This window comes from Camelus ferus, chromosome 32 (genome assembly GCF_009834535.1).
Source record: "Camelus ferus isolate YT-003-E chromosome 32, BCGSAC_Cfer_1.0, whole genome shotgun sequence".
NCBI classification, from domain to species: Eukaryota; Metazoa; Chordata; class Mammalia; order Artiodactyla; family Camelidae; genus Camelus; species Camelus ferus.
In genome coordinates this window covers 6100768-6119137 of record NC_045727.1, presented here as the reverse complement: position 1 = coordinate 6119137, position 18370 = coordinate 6100768, and the positions used below count along the sequence as shown (strand labels likewise).

Below are 18370 nucleotides of genomic sequence, written 5' to 3'. Positions count from 1 at the left end.
CAGGAACAGCGCAGGCAGCGGGTTAACCCTCTCCTGACCTTGCTTTCAGCGTCACCGTCACCTTGGCTCCGTCAGCACCTCTCACCATCAGAGCTCAGGTACATGAAAGCACAGTCTCGGGTTAAGCAGACGGAGGTTCAAATCCTCACTAATCTTAGCAGCATGATCTCTTTACCTCTCTGAGCCCCTCGTCTGCAAAGAGGATGGAATAAAGGTGATGCAGGCAAAACGGACGTGGGGCGTGAGGAGGGCCCTGTCCCAGGTCTCGGTGGAGTCCCTGGGACGTGCCCCGCCAAGTGTGGGTCCTTGGTTTCACGCAGGAAAGAATTCAAGAGCGAGCCCCAGTTGAGTAAAGGTAGATTCATTTAGAGAGATACATACTGCATAGAGTGCAGGCTGTTTCAGAAGGCAAGAGAAAGGCCACGAGGTGTGGGGGTTGGGTGCTCAGGCTCAAGTAAAACTAGGTACACACTCCACAGACAGGGTGCAGGCCGTCTCCAAAGAGAGAGCGAGAGATGCGCCCACAAGGCGTGGTGTTGCCAGTTTTTATGGGCTCATTAGCTTCACACGCCTACAACTGGGAGGACCATTCCAACTACCCTCGGGAAGGGGCTGGGATTCCCAGGAATTTGGGCCACCGCCCACTCTTTGGCCTTCTGTGGTTAGCCTTGGGACAGTCACGGTGCCTGTGGGCGTGTTATTTATCATGTTAATATGTTACTGTGAGCGCACAATGAAGCTCAAGGTCTACCTGAAGTCAAACCTCCTGGCCATGTTAACCCTCAAGGCCTACTGGGAGTTGAATCTTCTGCCATTTTGGTGTTAATTGCTGTCATTCTTTGAATGGCTGTGCCCTGCCCCCTTCCCTCCTGTCTCAAAAGTGCCCTTCTTGCAGGGTTGTTGAGAGCATGACACAAGATATTCGGGCCCCATCTCTGTCACCAACAAGCTGTGTGACCTGGAGCAAAATGATTGCCCCTCTCTGAGCCTCAGTTTCCTCTTCTCTGAAATTCGGATTAATGATTCATACGTAGGGTTTAGGGGAGAATTAAAGAACGTGTGTCAAGTGTCCTATTCAATGCCTGGCTCACTGTGTTACGGAAACGACAGGCCAGCCAAGAAACAAGCACCACTCGGAGGGTTGGAGCACTCAGATGTATTACGCCGGCGGGCTCAGAGGGGCTTCTGCTCCAAAGCTCTGAGCACCTCCAAGACGTGCGCATGAGGTTTTATAGGGTAAAGTACAAGCTTGGGGTATTTGGCCAATAGGCATGGAACAGCTTTAGCAGCATCATTATCACAAAAGTGGAGGCAGGGAGGCAGCAAACCAACATTCCAAAGCCAGATATGTCTCTTTGAAAATCCAGCTGGCTAGCAAGAAAACATGAACAGCAAACCAACACTAATTAACTTAGATTTACAAGTTAGTCCAGCAGAACTCAGATCAGTATTCCGATACTTGGATTTGTGAGTTATCTTGTTAGACCAGCCCGGCTTTTCCTTCACAACTGTAATACAAGATTCCCCTCCCTCATCAGAAAATATAGGTTAGACCTATTTTTAAGTAGTGTTGTAGTTACATTTTCAAAGAATATGTTCCATGTGGTTTTTTTCCTTCCATATCCGGCTACATTTTGGGGCAAAGGATTTATACATTTAAAGCAGTGGGTCTGGTTGTTCTTCGGGGTCAGGGGGAAGGGGAGGAAGTACAAGAAGTGCACCCATTTCCCTGTGTTTCCAGGCTTTGGGGACACTGCTAGTGTATTTACTGTATTTCTACTAGGTGAACGATTGGGTACCTGTGGGATATTAATTTCCTAAAATCCCCAGTCAAGACCTCTACCTGTGGGACCCCTTCCATTGTCTCTTCCCGCTACACACACAAATCCCTGGTAACCGGCATGGGGTCATCTCACGCCAAATCATGGCTCTGCCACCTACTAGCCCCGTGACCTGGCACAAGTTGCTTACCTCCTCCCAGCCTCAGGTCCCTCATCTGTAAAGTGGGGCCAATATATACCTCAGGAGCCCACTGTGAAGGTTTAATGAGCTGGTGCATGGGAGATACTTCCACACGCCTGGAGCTTGGCCACAGCTCTCTAGCTGGGAGCCAGGATAACTCCTGTCTCTATGTCGCCCCTATTGTGAAGAATGTTGTTCTAACAGGGTCCCTCCTTCTGTCTCTGCAGTGAGCCCCTCTTCCGCCAGCTCTGTGCCCTCCACTGGCTCCTGGAGGCCCTGACTATCGACCACACCCACCACACCATGAAGCCAGTGATCACCTGCTGGAATCCAAAGTAGGTCTCAGCCCTTCCGCCTGCCGTGTACACTGGCAACAGACTGTGCAGTGGGGAAGGAAGCTCCTATGCGTTTTCCCCTTCCTACTGCTGGTTTTTCTGGTGGGTGGGTGGCTTTAGGGGTTCCGCTTTGTGCTCTGTGTGGGAGCCAAACAGGGGTGAGCTGGAACCGGGTCTCCCAGGTCATGCAGCTATGAGAGGTCACGTGTGTGCCTCCTCCCAGCCTCTGTCCCCAACTCCACATTCAGTGACATCTCACCGGAAGCTTGAAATCAGTCAGCCACAGTGGAAGTACTTACACCGTAGAAATTGGTGAGCTAGACCAGCCCACCCAGGGGGCACCGCTCTCCACCTCTCTTCTTGGACCATGTCTCCCCAACACTGCTCCTTATTTCTTCCTCTTCCTTTTCAGCCGCTCCCCCTCCCTTGGATTCTTCCCTTACTCCAGGCTTTTGTTTTTCTCCTCTCAAGATTTTGTTGTGTGCCTTTAAAAAAAAAATAGATAGATAGAAATATAGATAGATAGATAGATAGATAGATAGTTATTTCTCCACTTGGGTCCAAGGGAATACTCTGTGTTCAGGTCCCAGGAGTAGCTGCATTTGCTAAGGCAGAAGTTCCAGGACCTGCTGTCTAGGCCAAGAAAAGTGTTAGGTGTATCACCCACCAGAGGGGAGGACCCATCAAAAGCCTCGAGACCACTGTCGCAGGAACTGCATTGCACACACAAGGTGGAACAAGCAAGAGGCAGGCATGTAAAGGCATTGTTTCCTTAAGGAGAGTCACGTTGTCTGCAAGAAATGGACAGAAAAGCTAAAGAACACTGACTGGTTCTGTAAAAATCCTAGACTGAGTTAAATAAAGTTCCCCTTCACCCAATGCTATCATCCCCACCCCCAACCCCTGTAATACACTGATCTCTGCCCCTCTCACAGCCCTGGCTTCCAGGTGAATTCAATCCTCTTTTTTTTTTCAATTGAAGTATAGTCAGTTACAGTGTGTCAACTCAATGTCCCAGTCATGCATATGCATACATATATTTGTTTTCATATTCTTTTTCATTAAAGGTTATTACAGGATATTAGATATAGTTCCCTGTGCTATATGGAAGAAACTTTTTTAAAATCTATTTTTATATATGGTGACTAGCTTTCACAAATCTCAAACTCCCGAATTTATCCCTTCCCGCCCCCTTTCCCCAGTAACCATAAGATTGTTTACTATGTCTGATGAGTCTGTTTCTGTTTTGTAGATGAATTCATAATGTCCTTTTTTTCCTTTTTTTAAAAAATTCCACATATGAATAATATCATATGGTATTTTTCTTTCTCTTTCTGGCTTACTTCACTTACAATGACGATCCCTAGGTCCATCCATGTTGCTGCAAATGGCACTATTTTATTCCTTTGTATGGCTGAGTAGTATTCCATTGTATAAACAGTCCTCTTTCACTTCTAAAATCCTGAATCTTAATTAGTCCCATCCCCCTGAAGGCATTATCTTTACCACCCATCTCCCAAAACCCCACCTCCTCCCCATCACCCTCTCAAACTTGGTTCATCTCTTGTACCAGAGCCTGGATAAAGCAATCTCAAATTCATCTGTTGATAGACCAGTAACTCCAATTGATCCCATGTATTTGATTGGGATGAATTTAAAGCTGCACTTTCTCTTGATGTGGTATTTTACAACCTTTATTTTTTTAAGCAGCAGAAACCCTGCTTTTATAATAGAAACCCCCAATAATGTAAAAAAAAAAAAAATTCAAAATGGAGCTTCTACATGAAGCAGGATATTAAGAGGACCTGGGAAAGCAATTCAGTTCCACCCCCACCAAGGCATTCCCATTATTTCCGAAATATCTTTGTAGCTCACAGAATTTGCGTGAAAACCACCACCTTAAAACATTTGCCACACATTATTTTTCTTTAAAACAAAACTGCTCAAGTAATGAATGAATATGTTTTATCCCTATTAAAAATTTGTGAAAAATTCAGAAGTATATAAAGTATGAAACCCTTTATGGTCCACCCTACCCCAAATTCACTGCCCTCTAGAGGAAATCCTTTTAAAGATCTGGGATATGTTCTTCCTCCTTCCAAATCTTTCCTTTTTTTTTTTTTTCCATACCTTTCTAATGCCATACAGACATACATTTTTTTTTTTTATTTTACAGAAATAAGATCATACTCTGTGTATTGTTCTGGATATGATTCCCCACCCCCACCCCCTACAAAGTCTTACAGACATCTTTCCATGATGGAAGCAAAATTTGCCACCCCAAAATATCTCTTTGGCATATGAATTATTTTGAGCTAAAAACTGCAGGCCCAAAAGACTCAGCTCTTGACTTGACTTGACTTTCTCCTTAACTGCCTAAAAGAATTTAGACAGAGGGCCTGTTCTGGGAATAGAGCTATCACCAGAGATAATCTGCAAAGAATATTGGGCTAGGTGTGGTGGGCAAACTCCAGGGTCTAGAGATCAGAGTCTATTCTGTGTCCCATTGTCTCTACCTGGCCCAGGTAATATTAGTTTACTAAACATTTACCAAACTTTCCCATCTCCATGTGAATTGCCTTCCTCTCCTTTGAAATCCCAAAACACTACCCAAAACTTTTTCTTTTGTCTTTAGCTTAACATAGTATTTAAAGTGAGGGCTTTGGCCATTTTGGAGAGTTACTCAGTTTTCCTGGGTCTTTCCCATGTATATATTTTATTAAACTTTAACTTTATTTTCTCCTGTTAATCTAGCTCATGTCAATTTAATTCTTAGACCAGCCAAAAGAACCTAGAAGGAAAATTTCTTCCTCCCTGGAATGGTACATACTAAGGTTCCATATTCTTTTAACATTCTATATTCTTTAAATACTTGAGCATTCCCTGGTATAGGTAGATCATAGTTTAGATGACCATTTCTCTACTGATGGACACTAAGGTTGTTCCCTAGTTTTTGCCATTTCAAATAATACTGCATGGAACATCCTTGCACATACATTTTTGTGCCCTGTTGAAAATATTTCTGTTGGCTAGATTCTGAGAAATAGAACTTATGGGTCAATACAACATCTAATATTTTTCACAGTTGATAACTAGTTTCTAAGAAAAAGACCCCTGAACCAGTGGACCTCTAAAGCATTTTGTCTCCCTGAGTGAGCTACCAGCAGCAGCATGTCACCTCTGACATTTGGGTACCCATTCTCCCCAAATGGGGAAAGAACATAATGCCAAATTTGGATTGAGAAGAAAAAAGGACCGTCTTTATTTCCTTGGATTGGTTTTGGAAAATGTGCCCAGAATGTGACCCACAAATGTTGTCTACAGTAAAAAAGGACCAGTGGTGACATCAAGAGTTGTGGGGGTTCTGTTATGACATGTCAGGGCAGAATTCCATCGGCGATCTGAGGCTGTCCAGCTCTCTAAGAGCAGAACCTGAGCCAGACCTGACTGAAAAATACAGTCCAGGAATGACTCCCACAGGAAGTCAGAGTATTTGTTGGGTTTTTTTCTAGTGAATCCTTTGGTCCTGATGGCGATTTTAGTTTGGGGTCAGAGATATGCCAGTAAATGTTTAATAACCAGTTCTCCAGAGGGGGAGACATCATTTGTAGCCATGCCAGCTTCCCTGGTGTAAATACTCCCAACCGTGGCTGATTTCAGACCTACCAACGTGATGTCCCTAACTTGGAATTGGGAAGAGATGCACTGGTCTAGTTCTTGTAAGCCGATATGAGCCAGCTCGAACACACCATTGTTTGGGATTGACTTTCGAAAAGTTTATGAATGGTGGGGGTGGGGTTGCTGTTAGATTCCCTAGGAAGTGCCAGAAAACTTTTTTTCCATTATCAAGAAAGCAGAAGGGTATCTTCTCTTTAATGCTTAATCCCTGGTTAATGATTTTCACACTCATGCCGTAACGCGAGTTCCCCCAAATCTTCAAACACACTTTTAAAAGCCCAGAGGGAGCAGAGTGATTAAGATCAAGGACTTTGACATCAGAATGACCTGGCTGACCAAGGCTGCACCACTTAATAGCTTTGTGACCTTGGGGCAAAGTCACTTAACATCTCTGGGTCTCCTTCATCTGTCGAATGGGTTCCTACCTCAGAAGAGTCATTGTAAGGATTAAGCAAGACAAAACAGAGAGAGTATTCAGCCTAATGTCTGAGAACACAGTGAGTGCTCACTAAATGATAGCTCTCTAAGATCAAAATCCCTATTTTAAAGGGCAGTTGGCTTTATGACTATCAATAGTACCTGTGAGACTTAAGGCTGGGGAATAAAAACAAAACTCTGAGCAGAATTTTATCAACAAGTAAGATCCGTGTTCACCGGGGACAAACATACAAAGAGACGGGGTGGCAGTGGGAGTGGGGTGGCTACACAAGGTCAACCAAACTCTGGTTGCAAAGATAAATAATCCAGGGAACAACCAGGGAAGTACCAAATCTTCAGTTCTCCTGACTGTGCTTTTCTGAGTTTCCACCATCAAGCAGCTAGCATCTTCTGTTATTCAAGGGTTCAAAACATAAACCCTGATTCCTGACACCCACCATGCATTTTCCAAAAGGAAAACAGCCATCCTCCGGGACCTGTAGATCCCAGAGGTTTTGTTTCTAGTTAGGCATAATGATGGCTGTAGAACCAATCCCGGCCCCCTCTGAATTTCGTAGCAAGAAAATGGGGTGATTCAATACCTCATAGTGGGCCTTCTACAGGCAGCAAAACTTTACTAACTGGCAGCGAGCCTGCTACAAACACTTTGTTCGATCCCATATTTGTTTGGATGGATTGGCGGATGGTTCGGTAAATGGACAGATGACAGATTTTAGGATGTCATTCGAAGTTACATCTGAGTCTCTGCTTTATTTAGAAAAAAAGAAAAAGTCTTCCCAATTTCATCATGTGGCAATTCAAACACATTATCTTTTCTCAGCATCCTCATTAGTTCTGCTGCTGGCAGGAGAGTGTACTTCAATTGACAAGATGATCGGGTCCACAACAGAGCAGAAACTGAGCCTTCAATAATGAATGTGCTAATTACCCTTCTCTGAGAGATGTAAGCCTCTATTCAGGCAAAGTCAGACTTGTTTTATATATCAAGGCCCATAGATTTTTATTCAAAACTCTGGGACCAGCTGCATTTAGAAATTCTTCTTCTTCTTCTTCTTCTTCTTCTTCTCCTCCTCCTCCTCCTCCTCCTCCTCCTCCTCCTCCTCCTCCTCCTCCTCCTCCTCCTCCTCCTTCTTCTTCTTCTCTTCTTCTTCTTCTTTTTTTGGCATTTTAGAAAAGAAATATGGGGCATATTTTATAGAGAGCATCATACTCCCAGAGGGGACTGGGGCAGCACCCTCTCAATCAAATGTATTTCTGCAGGAAAAAAAAAAAAAAGGAATGAGTATTTACAACTAAGTGGATACTCAGGGTAAATAAGGGTCATCAGTAGCCTCCCATCAGATCAGTTTTGCCACCAAATACATTATTAAATTTTTTTTTTTTTTTTTGGCTTTCAAAACCCTTTGCGTTTTGAAATTAGATAAGGGGATGTGAACTTGTATTAGTATTATTCTTATTGGAGACTAAATTTCCAAGGACTGACTAGAAACGAGTGGCTTTTTGCAGAGAAGCAGACAAAACCAGGTGTAAGGAAGCGCTACAAGCCTTAGCGCCACCTCTCCCCAGCAGGTGCCCATCTCTGCCCTGGGAGAAGGAACGGGCAGACCCCTGACCAAAGAGGGGAGTAAAGGGTTACCGACTTACCTTCCAGGCAGGGGGAAGGAGCTGTTCCAACAGCCTCGAGTCTCCACAGTCAGAGATAATCCCACGCTCTCTCCCGGAGCTGCGTGAGCAGCACAGTCACGTGTGTCCTATGGCCTCTGGCTGTCCCAGAGAGACACCACTGGACCCACTCTTAACTGGGGAGTCCAGGATATAATCCTGCCTTTCATTAAGAGAGTCCAGACACTCAAGAGCTGGGCTTCCCAGGCACAAAGGACCCATCCCTCCTTTAGAAAAATTAAAGATGACTTTCTATATATAAAACATTTCAAATAGGACACAGACACCTAAATCCAACAACTGTATTATCAAGAAAATAGCTGGCATTTGAGTGCTTTCTATGTCAAGCACTGCTCTGGATTTATGACCTCATTTGAGCCTCATTCTGATTTACAGAAAAGGAAACAGAGGCACAGAGAATTGAAGTAAGTAAGTTATGCAAGTTACTTATGTAACTAAGTTACACAGCTAATAAAAGTCAGAATGCTGCAAAGCATGTGCACTTAACCACTAAATGATTATTTCCTTTTTCTAGCTGAAGTCCTGTCTTCACTTAACTTAGGGAGCAATCTGGTGTCAAAAAAGAATAACTCATTATAAAGTAGTATTTGCCAGGACACAAAAGGGACCCCAACTAACTAAGATCATATGATATATAAATATATAATTTCCTTTTTTAAAAAAAAAAAAAAAAGACCATTCTATACTTACTGCTTTGCAACTAAATGTTTGTTATTTAATTTAATATACAGGGAACATCTCTCCATGTTAAAACCTCTTTTAATGACTGTGGAGTTTATCAACATACTTAAGCAATTCCCCCAAGATCTTTGAGTGTTTGCTAGATTGTTACTCTCACAAAAAAAAAAAAAAAAAAAAAAAAAAAAATGCAACATTGTACTGAACAACACACTTCATAGCAATTCTTATACCTAAGTTGTTTTCCCCTTGTCATGTGTCCTCTGCACTCCGCCCCCCCCACCTCCCTTACACTCCGAAGGTCTCATTTTCCTCAAAACTACTTTTTCTCAAGCTCTACTGGGAATATACTCATGAAGAAAACAGACAAGGTCCCTGCTTTCTGGAGCTTCTATTCTAGGGGAGATGGGGGAGCAACAGATAATAAACATATAATAATCAAGATACTTCGAGATACTGTTAAGCATCATGAAGAAATTGACAGGATGATATGACAGTGACAAGGTCGAGGGCTGACTTTTAAATTGGGTCATCAGGGAAAGACGCACACAGAAGGTGACATTTGAGTGAAGTGTCTGGTTCTCCCTGCACCAATTTAACTGCGTCATCCCTCCATCTCTGTACTCGGGTGGACATCTCTGCAGGAGTGGGGCAACGTGGCAGGATCTGAGCATCTACCCTCGGGAGGTAGGATGAGCCACCCAGCTTGGGAGATCCTGAGAGCTTTCATCTCTGTCCCTTCCCTGGTGCAAAATCAGCAGTTACCTCTGTTCTCCATCTCAGTCGTGGACACGTGAACATGTCCTAAACCAGCCAACAGGCTTTTCCACCTGAGAAGTAAATGCAGATTCGGAAAGAGAGAGTGAAGGATTTGAGAAAATTACTCTGCCACTGTGGATAGATGTCTTCAAGTGACTGCGAGGAACAAAATGTGCTTGGCGGGCACAGTTAAAAGAGATGTGATGGTGCTTGATGACTTCTTCCCTTGATTTCTAGCAAATAGGATCCCCCAGAAAGCTTCAGCGGGGAGAAACTATGGTCTGAAAATCATAGCCACTTCTTCCCCACCGATCTGCCCTGGTGCCTCCTTCCCCATCATGAGGCCCTCCTTCAAAGCCACACCATGATCTCTGTCGGAAAAAAAAGTGTGCTGTCAATAACTCAACTATACTCAGTTCTCTATACAAGGCACTCTGCCAAGCTCTTAACAAGCCCCATTACATTGCATCTTTTTTTTTCTTCTGATGGACGTACTGGGGATTGAACCCAGGACCTCGGGCATACCAAGCATGTGCCCTACCGCTGAGCTATTTCCCTCCCCCTCATTGCATCCTCACTGTAATCATCCTCTGGCTTAGCTAATATTTCCCCATTTTATAGATGAGGACTCTGAGGCTCAGAGGAGCTAAACATTACACAAGCTCGCATGTCCAGGAAGCTGCAGGGCAGGTGGAGGGCTCAAACAGCTGGTCCACCTGATTCTTAAGCCCACTGTTAACTGCGAAGATACACCCCTTTTCCTGGTTCTGATGCTCAGAGAGACTTGCCTGAGGTCACACAGACAGTAAATCTCACAGAGACATGGGTAAGCTAAATTAAGCTGCCGTCATGAACAGGCCCCAAATCTCAGCAGCTTAATGCGACATAAGTTCATTTCTTGCTCCCCTTTTACACGTCATCAACGTGGGACCCTGCCCACCATAGTCACTCAAAGGACACGTGCTGATTGGAGCTCCATCTCATCACAAGTTTCCTGGTCTATGCAGAGAAAAGGGAATCCGACCTGAGCACTGGCCCTAAGAGCCACAGGTGACTTTCACTCACGGATTTTTAAACAAAGCAAGTCACAGCGCTAACACCCGACTTCAAGGAGCCGGGAAGACCTGGGACCCTTCTGTGGGTGAACGGCAATGACTAGCCCTCCAGGCGGTGGGAAGGAACACCAACTCGCTCGCCCTCCTGGGACCGGGTGTGTGTCGTCAGTCCGCTGTGGACCACGACACTTGGGTGATGTTCTTTCCTCCTTGCCACTGATACTGCTTTTTGGCTTATTTGCTACTGAAAATGCAACATCAGAGAGACCGAGTCTGTCTAACCAGGCCCTTTCTTTATCAATGGCTTTGCAAGAGCGATGCTCAGGGCCTTTTAAGATCTCTGGGAAGCTTGCATTTTGCATTTTTAGCTCATTTAACCTGCTGCTTGAAGTCGCAGTAGATTTCGGGTCGTCTTGGAAGTCTGCGTGAACAGAAAAGCCTCCATCTTCCTGGTTGGGTCTGAATATTTAAGATTTTTGAAAGCATGGCCAGGACCAGATTTAATTTTAAAGGGCGGAGGTGGGTTGCTTTTGAAGTTCAAGAAGGCTGGATGCACAGCAGGGGGCTGCGTTAGCAAAAGGAAAAAGCAAGAAAAGCCCTGTGGTCTTGAAAGAAACGCTCCAAAGCAGGAAGCGCTCAGGCTTCCAGTTGGTGAGCCTTAAATCAGACTTCAGAAGTGCCGCCCGTTTAAATATTGTTTGTAGGACTGAAGTATCGCTGCTCCTTCCTCTGGCTGGACTTTAAATATTCCCTAATTTGATTACTCGGGGGCGAGGCAGGCAGAACCAAAGTCAAATGAGCTTCACTGTTAATTATTCAGAGGGCTTTTTATTGTGTAATCAAACATTAAGTCTTACAAGAAGCTCGGAGGCACTTTCTCACCCAGCCCTCCCCAGCCCGACTTTCACCTTGGCGTCTGTGGCGGCCCCTGATAAGTCTAGACTTCCCCTGGTACCTCCCCCCATCAAACTGGTCTGGCCATCTCTTTCCCTCGAGTCCTTCCTCTACGCTAAGTGACAGCCAACCAAATGATGTAAAGGATTCCCAGCCCTCTAAAATCCTTTCTGTAAAGAAAAAGGGGATAAAGAAAGATAGGGGTGAATAGAGGAAGAGATCAATAGATCGATCAATTGATAGAGAGTCAGGTAAAGGTAGTTGAGAGAGCAGACACTGAGTCATCCAGCTGACTTCTCAGCAGAAATCCACATAGACACAAGGTCCAAATCCAAAAGGCTCTCTTAAGCTCCATTTTTCCATAACTTATTTGCAGCAAAATCTGACACGACCCAAACTGATCTGGTAGCAAAACTTGACTTGAAGCTGTTCATGGTCTTTATCCCACCTAGTGTAAACTTTCAGATACCACTGCAGAAAAATTAAAGTGTGTGATTACAAGGTGCTGATTACAGGGTGTCTGATTACAGCACCCCGGGCCCCACTGGAAGGATTATGTTAACCTATGGTATACGCAGCGTATTTCCATTCCAAAATGCCGAAATTCCAAATTTGGCAACACGTCTGGTGCCATGGGTTTCAGGTAAGGGGTTGTAGGCATGTCACCATCAAAACTCGCTGGGGCTTTACTCTCACACCCAGAGATTTCCCAATCCATGAGGGGAAGATCCAGGTTTCATGGGACCTGAAGTTTATTTAATTGGGGAGAGGGACCCTTTAGGAAAAAGAATACAAAGTTATAATACAAAATTAGGTACAGGGCCCTGGACAGGTTCGTTACAAATGTGCATCTAGGTAAGTGACTTAAGCCCCCCAGGGTGTGTTTTCTCATTTATAAAATGGAATGAGTGACTATATCACAAGGCTTGGTTGAGATGCTTCAGTGAGAATGCACAGGAAGCATCTTGCGTGTAGGTTAGTGTAGAGCTTCCACTTAATAAGCTCCAAACCAGTGATTTGCGTTGTGTAACCCACCCGACAAGCTCCCCACAAGCCCACCCAGTCATCCTCTCTGTGTGTTATTCAGAAGCGTCCCTGCTGGTGGGACCCTTAGGCACCAGCGCAGGCAGAGGTTCGGAAATGGAAGTGCTTTTCAATTCACCCCCAGGAGGAACCGCAGACCTGCCCTGGAGTCTAAGAGAGGATCCTGGCAGAGACCAGCCACCACTCATCATCTATTTACTGCATTTCTTAAAAGAACTTGTAATGAACTGAGGCTCCAGAAAGGGAAAACTCATTAAGCTGTTTTTCACACAGGGACCCGGGTGGAAGCAAGAACACAATAAAAAAAATTAATAAGGACAAGTCCATTGGACAGAGGTGGGAGCACTTCGTCACAGCGCCCAAGGTAACCACCCGCACGCGACTCTGCTGGCTGCGTTCCAGCCCCAACTTGGGTTGGAGGTGTTTTTGCCGGTCTTGTCTCTGATGGGATTTTTTTCCTAGTTGGTTCTCTGAGTGAAAGGAAGTCAGAACTTCATGCTGTTGGATTTTTTTGTTTGTTTGTTTTTTGGGTTTTTTTGTAAATTGTAATTAAAATGGTTATCTGGGGATTGTAGAAGAAATGACATTTAGCTGGACACCACTTCACAGAGAAGAGAAGCAGTACCTGGGATCTGCTTAATAAGATGTCTCCAGAAGGAAATGGACTCACCTCACTTTATATTTTTAATCAAAAACAGTCATTTCTCTGTATCTGTCTCTGCCTCTCTCTCTCTCTTTTTTTTAAACACAGTCAGAAAGTAAGAAGTGAGTGATTCAAAAGACAGGGTTTTCTACAAACTAGAACATGTATTTCTTATTAAGAGCACATCAAGAGGTCTGTTCTTTTCACTCAAAACTCCTCCTGACCCAAAATTCGTATTCGTATCCACAATTCGTGCACTTAAAAACAAGCGCCATAATAACAGTGATGCTAGGGGTAGACAGCTAAAGATAGTTGAGAGATTTTCGCTGAACCACAAAATGGGAATAATGCTGGCTTCTGCCCACTTCACAACATGACTAAAGAACCCCAGGAAACAATATGCAACCACCCACCTCACTTTGAAAATGTTACCATGCTGCGTCTTATTGTGGTTATATAATTTTTAGAAACCCCTTTTGCGCAGAACAGCAATAGGCCAGGGTGTGTGCTAGGAAGCTCTTTAGTGATTTTAGCCAGTTCTGTCCTCCTAATTACCCCGTGGGGCGTTATTCTCATTTCCAGGTAAGAGAGCAGAAAGTTAGGGCTCAGAGAGGTTAAGTGATTTGCATGAGGTCACACAGCTGGGCAGGGGCAGAGCCAAGAGCTAATCCTGGGTCTGTGTATTAAACACCGAGCTCTCCAGAAGCATGTCCTCCGTGGTATTTCATGACTATAATTGCCCCTCGTGAAGTTTCAGGATTTTCTTGCTCTTTCATCGGGGCGCTCCTAAATCTGAGAAGAGCCTTTGTTTTTACCACAGAAAGTTGCTACGGTGATATCGTGTGCATCTGTCTCCAGAGACGCACAGAAAAAGCAGCAGGAGCCACAAACCTTAAAAAATAATTTAAAAAAAAAGAAAGAAGTCCTTCAGGGATATTCACAACTAAAATGGGAGGAGGGGAGAGTGAATTACCGCACTTGAACTCTAATGGAATTGAATTCCCCGGGGCAAGTTTGTGGCTCAGACTCTGGGCTGCAGTGTGGCCCATTCTGAGGGTGGGAGTCGGGAGACCTCATTTAACCTCTGTGACTCGGTTCACCATATTGCATTGGACAAGTCCTTTCCTCTCTCCTGACCTCAGTCTTTCCACCTACAAAATGATGACTTTGAGAGGCTCCAATCCACTCCCAACTGTTATTATTCTGTATGTGTGAAGCTTGTCAGCATCAAGGCAGTGATCGTAAGAGCCAGACAGTTTGCATAAATGAAAAAAAAATCAGGCTGGATAATATGGTAGGGAGTGGTAAGGTCTGTGGCAAACAGGAATTCTCCTGCACAGCTAAAGGAAAGAAGCTCTACTCAGCTCTATTCATTTCGCCGTGTCAGGATGGGAGCCAGGGCTTGTCATTTTCAAGAGAGACCAATAACCTCAGTTTTTATATAAAGATATCCCCAATTTTTAAAATTCTGGGCAGCTACACATGTTTCCCCGTGAGCCACCAGTTTGAAACCTCTGCTTCTAAGAAAGTATAAGAAATCATTCAGGGAAATCTTTTCCTTTTGTTGCCAAAAAAGCAGTCCCTGCTAGCAAACACTGCTCCTGAGTGAAATACACAAAATAGAGAAGAAGTATTTGAGGATTTAAGTCGATTCAGAGAGAGTCAGCTCAATAAAGGGCAAGCAAGACGCTAAAGCTGCCTGTCACATCTTCCCCCCACATTTTATTTTTCTGCCGCTCTCAATTAATCAGAAGTGTCAGCCCTTCACTTTGGATTTCCTGGCTGCAGCTGTTAATTGAATTTTAATTAATGGCAACTTTAGGAGCACAAGATGAAATCCTACCGCAAGGAGGATGCACACAGACCTCTGGGTAGGGAAAGCTCTTCTGAGATCACCCCAGCCCATCCTCTCTGTTGTACAGATGAGGGAACGGAGGCAAGGGAGGGTGCCTTGCCCAAGGACCCCCAAGGTCCCCTGGCCCTGAGCCCAGTGCTCACTGCAAGTCTCACTGCTGCCTCTGACACAATCTGTCCAGCCTTCAAAAGTGGCATCGCTCGAGGGAGTCTGGTGTCCAGAGTCAGGAATTCATATCGTCCCAGGTGAGACAGGAAAAGGCTACTTCTAAGTGTTTTATCCCCGAACTCTGCCATCACCTCTCCCCAGGGTGGCAGGGCACAGAGGGGATCTCTGTCAGTCTGGCAATGTCCAGTTGCAATGCCAGGACAAAGGGGACACTGTATCAAGCTCCTAATTTATCAACGGGGGGACATGCCAACTTTTGGCCTTTGCTTTTTCTCTATCACAGTCATTTTGCAACTCACATGCTTCCTTGGAGATCTGGTTAAACCCACTTCAAACTCCACCACCACCACCCCCGCCCCTGCCTGCAGGCTATCACATTCTGAAGCATTCTATCATTTATGTAGAATTTCACTGAAGGTGTGTTGGCGGTCCCCAGAGAGACATTATGTCTTAACCCCCCTAGTGTTCCCCCACCACCCTTCCTCCCTCTTCTCCCACCCTCTCCTTGCCCTGTGCAACCAAGAAATCCCTCCCCTCTTCTGGAGCTGGAAAGTTCCACCCACATTCAGGGCACCATGAGTCCTGCTGAATAGTACAGTTCTCTCCATCCTGTTAGATATTAACTAAATGTTGTGTGGCCTTCAGTGCTACCTCTTCTCCTTATCTTCTTCCCTAGGGTCTCAGACACTGTGAGTTTCATCCAAAGAAGACCTCCAACTGCCCTCCAAGGGCTTTCAGTTCACACGTTCTCAAATGAAATAGTGTCTGTTAGCTGAGTGTACACGATAGCCCACACGTGTATTGAGTTCTTACTCTGGAGCTGCTAAGGGCCTTCTTCCCCACTGTAAACCTGCTGTTTTAAAGGTCATAAAGACTCATCAGCATGGGATCAAGGGCAATGTCGATGCCACTGAAAAAGGCATTGCTTAAAGTATTTCTATGCAAGGCATGATAATTAGCATAGGTGTTAGCCTGACCTAGATGTAGCTCCTGGGTCTGATACTCGCTGGATGTGTCATCTTGGGCAAGTTAAGAAGCCGAAGACTTGGAGATACAGACACAGACACACACACACACGCACGGACACACGCACGCACACACATAACCTGTCCACTTTGACTCTTTCCTTCCAAAAATCCACAATCTCCTCACAGGACTTTCCCCACCTGCGCTTTTGACCTCCTAGGACTCGTCGTCCAGGAGCCCCGCCCACCTCCATCATGGCTCCTCCCCAAACAAGAGTACCACCCCATCCCTCTTGAGGTGAGACAAGTCTGCCTCCCTCTCCTCCACTTCCTGAATTCATAGAATTTTCTCCACCTTGTATTCTTCAGAAATGAACACAAATCCCAGTGAACACAAATCCAAGATGCAGCTAAAGAAGTCAGACCCATCCTCCCCACAGTGTAAAAATCAACTATGATGGTTATTACGAAAGAAAAGTCAAAAACTGTTCTGGGCGATGGCAGCATCATGGGGATATTCGTTTGGCTTCCTGGAGTGACTGCTTGGGCGACCCTGGTACTCGCTGAGTAGAAGTCTCACCACGCTCGCTTCAAATAATACACATGTATAAATGATCTCGATTTGTGACAGAAGGTCACTCCAGACCTAGATGTGTCTCATGGAGTTTGTAAAGAAAAAAAAGGAAATCACATTCAGAACCAGATTTTCACTTTTTTTCCTACTTTTCTTCCTTCCTTCCCCCCTCCCTCCCTTCTTTCCACCCTTCTTCCTCCTCGCCTCCTTCCTTCCATCTTTCTGTCCTTTCTTCTTCCTTTCGGAAACCCCCCTCTCTTCTCTCTTTCCTGCAGACCAAGAAATCTAAAATTCCTGTGATACGCGCCACCAGCCGCAAACCAAGCCGGCGGGGCTCGACCCTCAGTCTGTCTCGGACGAGTGGAGGGTCCTCCCCCCAGAGCAGCATGGTCTCTGGGAACCCAGGCTCAGATGAGCCCCAAAGTGTGATCACCCAGGCAACGGGCAGCAAGGACGTCGAGGACAATGAGTCGTCTTCGACCAAGCCTGACGAAGAGCCTCTCCATGCCAGTAAGTCCTACCATAGATCTGACCAGTCTGCCCTGAATCTGCCTTGAGCTAGTAGATGCCTCCCCTCACACACAAAAGTCCACACACTCACACACAGACATGTACACACATATTTCTATTACTAAAGAAGAAAGGGGGAAGGAACGTGAGCTCCCTGCAGGTGTGGAACAGTGTCTTCCTCACCTTCAACCTGGCACACAGCAGGTGCTCAGCCATGGGTAGGAGATGCGTTTCCACCAGAGACCTACATCCCGGAGAGAAAGCCCGTCTACCTCCGCTCTCTCACCCTTTCCCTCTGTTCATACTTTAACCTCCAGTGCATCTGTCAGAGCCTTGACAAAAGTAGATTAATTTCCCAGACTCTCATTGCCTTCTAAAACCTCCTCAAATTGATTCTGAATTCACGAGTCCTATTCTGAGAGACGTCCCATTTGACCAAGGTCTAATTTCCAGGGCTGGCGGCATAATGAAGTCTTTGTGGATGCAAATGACTGGGAACAGCGGGTCGTGGCCTCCCTGTGGGCTGGTCCCCTCCCAAATCGATGGAAGATGGAGGAAGGAAGTCAGAATTTTTTCTTTAATGGTGTGATTTGGCATCTGGTAACAGGATGCTGTGAGCTCTGAGCATTGCACATGGTATCCCCATCGCCCTGGAAACTGGGACTTAAGCAGGATCCCCCGAGTGTAGGCGCCCATCACAGGTCTCTCTTCCTCGGGGAAACTCTATTTTATGGCATCTGCACCCTTTCCAAGAAGAAGTCTCTTCTTCCAGGTAACCTTGGAGAGTAGACGTGGGTCCCAAGGCTTTGTTCTAGTTCATGCATATCCAACCTCAGCTGCATAATGGGTGGAGCTTGATATCAGCGGGCACCATTCCTGCCCAGAGGCATTATCAGCAAGCAGGAAAAAAACCCTGCTGCGTTAAGTGAAATATGGTGCCTTATACGTGATTCTCTAGGAGGGCTGCCCAGTGTGCCAAGCCACTCGGTTCATCTGCTGGGATCCACCCACTGGGCTGGTTTGGGGCAGGAGTTGGGGAGCAGTCGGACATTGCTGCTAGGTTCCCAGGAGAAGAGAAAAAGGTAGAGGAAATAGCTTCCGTGCCTTCCCTAATGGGCTTCCGTCCCCC

At 45.5% G+C, this 18370-nt stretch overlaps 1 protein-coding gene across 1 annotated transcript in view; it reads left to right on the top strand.

The window, feature by feature from the left end:
- CCDC60 (coiled-coil domain containing 60) overlaps window positions 1–18370 on the top strand; it is a 145416-nt gene that overhangs the window by 113399 nt on the left and 13647 nt on the right. The window contains exons 5-7 of the mRNA XM_006192705.2: window positions 2190–2297; window positions 12800–12890; window positions 17007–17241. Of these exons, the coding sequence (XP_006192767.1) occupies window positions 2190–2297; window positions 12800–12890; window positions 17007–17241 (434 nt within the window). The remainder of the gene's footprint in view (window positions 1–2189; window positions 2298–12799; window positions 12891–17006; window positions 17242–18370) is intronic.